Source organism: Poromitra crassiceps, assembly GCF_964638095.1.
Source record: "Poromitra crassiceps genome assembly, contig: HAP1_SCAFFOLD_629, whole genome shotgun sequence".
Classification (NCBI taxonomy): domain Eukaryota; kingdom Metazoa; phylum Chordata; class Actinopteri; order Beryciformes; family Melamphaidae; genus Poromitra; species Poromitra crassiceps.
The window spans coordinates 27,501-35,000 of NW_028151779.1; the positions used below are offsets into that span (position 1 = coordinate 27,501).

The window sequence follows — 7,500 nt, forward strand, 5'->3', positions numbered from 1 at the left end:
AATAATGGTTTATAATCACCTCTTCCTTCCTTTAGCTCTCTCCTGCCTCTCTCTCCTGCTCTCTCCTGTAGTTTGTGCCTCTCTCATCTGCTCTCTCCTGTAGTTTGTGCCTCTCTCTCCTGGACTCTATACCACGAATGTTCTATAAGAAGATCCAGGATCTGTCCCTTGATCTGGTTTGTCTAAACCAGATCAGCTCGATTGTAGTTAACTTGTACTACGAACCTCGGTTGCCACTCGTTAACTCGAACCAGGTTTTTCTAATCAAGCTGAGAGCTCGTGCACATGAAAATGCCCGTGCACTGGAGCTCGTGCCCGCAAAAGAGGCGTGGTTTTTAACAACTGCCAATCACAATGCATGATGGACTGCTCTAACTCCGACATCGCCAGACACGCCTATTTCCTCATTGAATGAAACGCAAATAAGAATCCGCGTTAGATATTATTAGTCTGTTCCCGAATGACTGTCTAAAGTGACCACTTTTATCCACACCAGTAATTTCTTTGAAGAGCGGTTTCTACCTCCACGTAGGCTATCTACAGCAGCTCAATTCACCCTCTCAATAAACTCAAAACCGGCATGTCTTTTGTGGAAGCAATGTGTAATCTATCTCAGTCCAAAATCCGTATGTATAGACCATTTAGGCTCTATGAATAATAATGATCTCATGATGTGTTTAGTCGCACTGATTGAATAATTCCTATAGGCTAATCAATAAAAAAAAGAATGATAATAAAATAAAAAAATGCTTCTGAACTGAATCGACACGGTACGTGCGGGCATAGATTTAATTTATAAAAAAATAGCCTATTTTGTGGTCACATATATAGGCTATTGTCAGCAGAGTCGCATATCTCCATATTTCATATAATGATGCTGGAAATATGAAGTTCAATCACATCATACAGGCCAAAAGCAACACAGTTGCAGCTGCAAAATGCAGGAGTAGCCTAGATATGAATCATCTTAATATGGGATCGCCTGTGTGCAGGTGATCCCATATTAAATTGCTTAGATGTAGTAGGCTATTCTAGCATGTATCACCATTTCAATTCCAACCCAACGTCAGTCTCAGCTCTGTTGCGCACACGGCACCATGCGCTTTGGAGACGTTTATGTAACCTTTTTATGCCGGTTTAGTGATATTTCTCCACTCACTATTCAGCTGCAATCGATCAGCGGGGTCAAACAACGTATCTAGGCTACTTGAGAGCACAAAAATGAATATATAAAAACATATTCCAAAGTGGTAAGTAGGGCTTAATTAAAATGTAGCCTGCAACAAGTGCAAGGCTTTAGTCCTTGATTAATTCAACATTACAATTCGTGCTCCTTCCTCGATGGGAAACTCGTCCAGAAAGGGGTTGGCCATTTTTCCAAACTGCTGAAGTTGCTATGGAAATATATGTCGGTAAGAAGTTAACTAGCTTTGTAGCATGGCCAAACCAGGGTTAAACCTGAAGTTACCTCGCTAAACCACTAAGCGAGCTTCGTGGTACAGGGCTCTGCTCTCTCCTGTAGTTTGTGGGTGGCATTTACTACTATAACAGGGCGGCATTCTGAGCATGCTCAGTTGAGCAAATATGGGTCACTTCTCCTTCTTCTAATGGCTTTCCGACAGACTGGATGTCTTCCGGCATTGTTGCCTCTCGCAGAATATATCATGCTCCTGACGTGACCACTTCAAGGCCAAGCATGTTGTGTACTACTGTACATGACTTCACAGAATATATCATGCTCCTGACGTGACCACTTCAAGGCCAAGCATGTTGTGTACTACTGTACATGACTTCACAGAATATATCATGCTCCTGACGTGACCACTTCAAGGCCAAGCATGTTGTGTACTACTGTACATGACTTCACAGAATATATCATGCTCCTGACGTGACCACTTCAAGGCCGAGCATGTTGTGTACTACTGTACATGACTTCACAGAATATATCATGCTCCTGACGTGACCACTTCAAGGCCAAGCATGTTGTGTACTACTGTACATGACTTCCGGTCTTGTAACTTCTTCTAATGGCTTTCCGGCAGACTGGATGCCTTGCAGCACATTGCTGCCTCTCACAGTTGGATGGTCTCACTCTAGACCTGGTTCTTCTTCTTCTTTCAAGTTTGCGGTGTTTCTCACACCTCCTCAATCTTTGCTGTTGCACCTCGTCTCATGTTCCTCTGCTCCTCATCCCTCCTGAGCAACACACCTTCACCTTCGTGAAGGGCTCCTCCGTTAATCCTCCCCGGTCTTGTAACGAGTTCACTAACGACTTTCATTTGAAGGCAGCACATTCACACTCGAGCAATTGTGATGTCACCAGTGATGTCACTCGAGCTATTGTGATGTCATCGGTGACGATGACATCAGTGATGTCACTCAAGCACTTGTGATGTCATCAGTGAGTGATGTCATAAATCCTTCCCTGCTGAGGTTATAAAATAGACGACTCGGTGTATTTCACTTTCACTTTTGGTTTGATTGTCTAGAGATGTCTGCTGCCAGCTGTCTCCTATCTGAAGAGCAGTTTCGTTGTGCCTTCTGTCTGGATGTGTTCACTGATCCCGTCTCGACACCATGTGGACACAACTTCTGCAAAACCTGTATCACTCAGCACTGGGATGTTAATGCCCCATGCCGGTGCCCCATGTGTAATAAGGTGTTCTTCACGCGACCTGAGCTGCATGTCAATACTTTCATATCTGGGATGGCTGCTCAGTTCAGGAAGGCAGTGAGTAGTAGGCCTAAGACAGAGGCTGAAATTCGGCAGATGATCCAGGAGAGACAACTGAAGATTCAGGAGATCAAACAGTCAGTAGAGCTCAGCAAAGAAGATGCAGACAGAGAGATAGCGGACAGTGTGCAGGTCTTCACGGACAGTGTGCAGGTCTTCACTGCTCTGATACAGAGAGGCCAGGCTGAGCTCATTGAGATGTTCCAAGAGAAGCAGAGAATAACTGAGAAACAGGGTGAAGGCTTCGTCAAAGAGCTGGAACAGGAAATCTCTGAGCTGATGAAGCTAACCGCTGAGCTGGAGCAGCTCTCACACACTGAAGCCAACCTCCACCTGCTCCAAATCTTCCCATCCCTGAAGACTCCTCCACACACCAAGGACTGGACAGAGGTCAATGTCCATCACTCATCATGTGGGACTGTGAAGAGCGCTGTGGCACAGCTGGAGGAGAATCTCAGGAAAGAGATGGAGAAGCTGCATGTGGTTGTTGAGCTGAAGAGGGCCCAGCAGTATGCAGTGGATGTGACTCTGGATCCTGATACAGCAAATCCCGAGTCCAGGGGCCCGTTCCAATACCCATACTGTACTTCCATACTATTTAGTAGGCAATATAGACCATTTAGGCCCTATGAATAATAATGATCTCATGATGTGTTTAGTCGCACTGATTGAATAATTCCTATAGGCTAATCAATAAAAAAAAGAATGATAATAAAATAAAAAAATGCTTCTGAACTGAATCGACACGGTACGTGCGGGCATAGATTTCATTTATGTCAAAAATGGAGAGAATGCACACCATAAAATCTCAGCGAGGTGCCGGTGACGGACAAGAATCTATAAAAAGAATAGAAACCGCACACTCTGGCTCCGATGCAATGAATTTAATAGACGGACAACGTTTCGGCCTGGTGGCCTTTGTCATAGTACATGACTTGACAAAGGCCACCAGGCCGAAACGTTGTCCGTCTATTAAATTCATTGCATCGGAGCCAGAGTGTGCGGTTTCTATTCTTTTTATAGATTTCATTTATAAAAAATAGCCTATTTTGTGGTCACATATATAGGCTATTGTCAGCAGAGTCGCATATCTCCATATTTCATATAATGATGCTGGAAATAGGAAGTTCAATCACATCATACAGGCCAAAAGCAACACAGTTGCAGCTGCAAAATGCAGGAGTAGCCTAGAAATGAATCATCTTAATATGGGATCGCCTGTGTGCAGGTGATCCCATATTAAATTGCTTAGATGTAGTAGGCTATTCTAGCATGTATGACCATTTCAATTCCAACCCAACGTCAGTCTCAGCTCCCTGACATAGTAGGTATGTCAGATGCAGTATGCCAAGAGTACCAGGATGTTGTACTACATCAGCTCCTATTTCGGAGTATGGATCGATGCATGCTGCGCCAGCCAATCTTCCCCACAATCCTTTGCGCAGCGGAAGTTATGTCTTCTTCTTCTTCTTCTTCTAATGTTTTATGGCGGTTGGCAAACAACTTTTTGTGCATTACCGCCACCTACTGGAGTTACGTCGCACTGACTGAGCTGCGTGTATAATCCATGCCCACCTCCATGATGCCGTGAACACGTCAATAACTATGATAAAAACACTGACCGAAATATGCACGTTATTATACTGTTAAGAATGAGACTAAGTATCATCACATCAGTTTATTAGAAACAACAACATACATTACAATATAACAGCAATTTGTTTATTTGATTGTCTGTTCCAATTTTGTAAATGCTTAGTCTGCATTTTTTGTATAATGTACTGTTTGTTACTGCCAGACTTTGTTTATTGAATAAAAAAAACAAAAAAAAACAAAAAAACAAAACTCAAATGTGGCGCTGCGGACGTCGGCGGAAGTGAGCAAGAGGTCAGAGTTCAGGAAGCTCACGTGACGACAGATGTAGTGTGTCCCAATAGTATGCATTTTGCATGCATGCTACACACTACAATCCATACTTTGTGAGGGCAGCGGCAGTACATACTACAAGAAAGAAGTACAAGTATGGGTATTGGAACGCAGCCCAGGTTTCTTTTTAATGATAGTAGTAGTAGTAGTAGTAGTAGTATTTATTTGTCCTTTCGGGAAGTTGTCCTGCATCTGTAGCAGTCAGACAAAACACAGCACAAGACAAGACGATACAGTACAGACAAGATACAATACAGTACAGTACAACACAATGCGACGACAATACGTCAAACAATAACAACGGATATGATCACAAAGTTCTTCACACCAACCCCACCCCAGTGGAAAAAGTAAATAAATAAATTACAAGAGCTCGTGTGTTCAGAGCTTATTAAGCAGACCAATACTGGATGGTATGAAAGATCTCTGGGCACGGGAGGTCCATAAAGGCGGTACCCTGTACCTCTGTCCTGATGGCAACAGTTTATATTCAGCGCTGAGAGGGTGTGATGTGTCACTAAGGATTGCCCTCCCCTTCCTGATTACACGAGACTCACAGAGCCGCGTCATGCTAAGTTGTTGTTGGCCTACAATCTTGCTAGACATATTAACAATCTTATTTAGTTTGTTCTTGTTAGCGATTGACAATGAGAAAAACCAAGCAATAAAACAACAACTGAGGATACTCTATAAATGAGCGATAGAAAATAATCATTATATCTCTGTCCACTGTCCACTGATGGGGAACAAGTAAGATGTGGTGTAAAATATGTATGGAAGCTTCTCCCAAACAACCCAGAGAGATTTTCTGATTATGCCTCTGTCTTAGGAAAGCAGAGCTTCTCTTCAGGAAGGTTTTACTATGAGGTTCAGGTTAAAGGGAAGACTGACTGGGAGTTTGGAGTGGCCAGAGGGTCGTGCAACAGGAGGAGAGACGTCATACTGAGCCTCGAGAATCGCTACTGGTCTATAAGGATGAGGAATGGAAATGAGTACGGAGCGTGCTCTGTCCTTCACGCTTGCTCTGTCCTTGACGCTTGCTCTGTCCTCTCTCTGAAGACGAAGCCTCAGAAGGTCGGGGTGTTTGTGGATTATGAGGGGGGTCTCATCTCCTTTTATGACCTAGATGCTGCAGCTCTTATCTACTCCTTCACTGGCTGCACCTTCACAAGCCCGAGGGTGCCCTCACGCCCGAGGGTGCCCTCACGCCCGAGGGTACCCTCGCGGGTCCCCGGCCGCTGACCAATACCTAGCTCGGACCCGTGCCGGGTTCGGGCCCGTTTCAATAGTTAAATAAAATAAAGTTATATTACTCGCTTAATTTTACACAGCAGCAGAGTGAGCAGAGCAGTCAGACAAAGAAGAGGAGGAGCGCATAAGACACGCACACACACACACACACACACACACACACACCGTCCCCACACACACACCCTCACGTGATGTTAGTCTGCCACTCACATGTCATGTGACATGTTGTAACTTTCCACTCAGTCCGTGTGCCGTCCATGTCAAAAAACGATGACAACAAAACAAGCCGTGTGTGACCGTGTCGTGAGAGAGAAACAAGATGGACATAAGAACAAAGTTAGCGAGGGTCCCCCCCCAATGCAGTAGGGAAAGCTCAATACTGGAAACATTTCAACCTCGTTAAAACTGTTGAAAACGAACCCATTCGGCCATACTGTACATTGTGAGGACACTAACGTTAGTCAATGCAGCGAAACGGTAAGGGGACATTCACACCAAAAGCGTTTTTTTTTCAGTCAGAACGCTATGAAAATCATGTTGAGAGCGCTTCCATTGTGCACAAAACACAGCGCACGGAGCGTTTTTTTGCGCTCCGTTTGTTTTCCCCTGCAGTCGCGTGCAGTACAGATCAGAACACAACGACCACAAGGACGGTAGCCAGCTAGTTTTGTCTGTTTGATGTTGTTCACTGTCAACACGAAAGCCAGATTATTGCCAATTCTGGCAGCAGCGGAGGTTGAAAATCCCTCAGGAGGAGAAAAGGTAGGAGAAGAGGAAAAGACGAGCAGGGTGCTTTTCCTCTAATGTTCAACTTTTTTCAGCTTTAAAACGCCCACACAGCGCTCCTCCAAAAACAACAGACGCCACCAGCGCTGAAACGCCAGGTGCGTTCATTAAAAGAGGAGCACGTTTAGCGCATCCTTACATAGAGAATGAATTGCAGAAAGACGCTGGCAGCTCCAAAAACACTTTGGGTCTGAATGTCCCCTAAGTCTGCTCTTTTAATTTCGATATGCTTGAGTGACATAATCTTTAACGATGGTTCTCTTGTCCATGTCCTATGTCTTATTGTGACAAGTTGGAGGAGTTTGATAGGCTACGGTAGTGATTGCAGACGCATCATAGTCGAAGCATGTGCGCACGCCTGTGTGTGTGTGTGTGTGTGTGTGTGTGTGTGTGTGTGTACAGTACACTATGTAAGAGGGGGAGAACAGCAGTCACAGAGCGGCCGTGGCTGTCAAGTTTAGAGCCCCCGCAGCGCAGCATGCACAGCACAAAGAGAGAGAGAGAGATGTGTTGTCATATTGTGATAACGTTGAGCCTCGCGGCGGGCTCGGGCCTGAATGTCACGGGCCGGGCCGGGCCGGGCTGATATTTTTGTATTATTACAAAATGTGTATTATTGTTTTACTGTTGAGAGGAAATCAAACTAATGAGATATATAGCCTGTTAACTCTGCCTGAAAGCATTGATTTGGTCTCATTTACATGTAACATGTATGTATATTATGTTTACCTATTCAAGGTCTTATAAGTGGATGCAGAAATGGCAGTAAACAAATACGCTGTTCTCACGAGCTATAAACAAGT

General features: G+C 44.5%; 1 protein-coding gene across 1 annotated transcript in view; it reads left to right on the forward strand.

Annotated features, from left to right (window-relative positions):
- Positions 1–2,647: 2,647 nt before the first annotated feature.
- The window catches only part of LOC310771418 (transmembrane protein 132D-like), a gene marked incomplete at both ends in the record, with an annotated part of 61,507 nt that continues 56,654 nt past the window's right edge, over positions 2,648–7,500 (forward strand). Inside the window, 3 exons of the mRNA XM_083664034.1 lie at positions 2,648–2,731; positions 3,095–3,317; positions 5,787–5,875. Of these exons, the coding sequence (XP_083520160.1) occupies positions 2,648–2,731; positions 3,095–3,317; positions 5,787–5,875 (396 nt within the window). The remainder of the gene's footprint in view (positions 2,732–3,094; positions 3,318–5,786; positions 5,876–7,500) is intronic.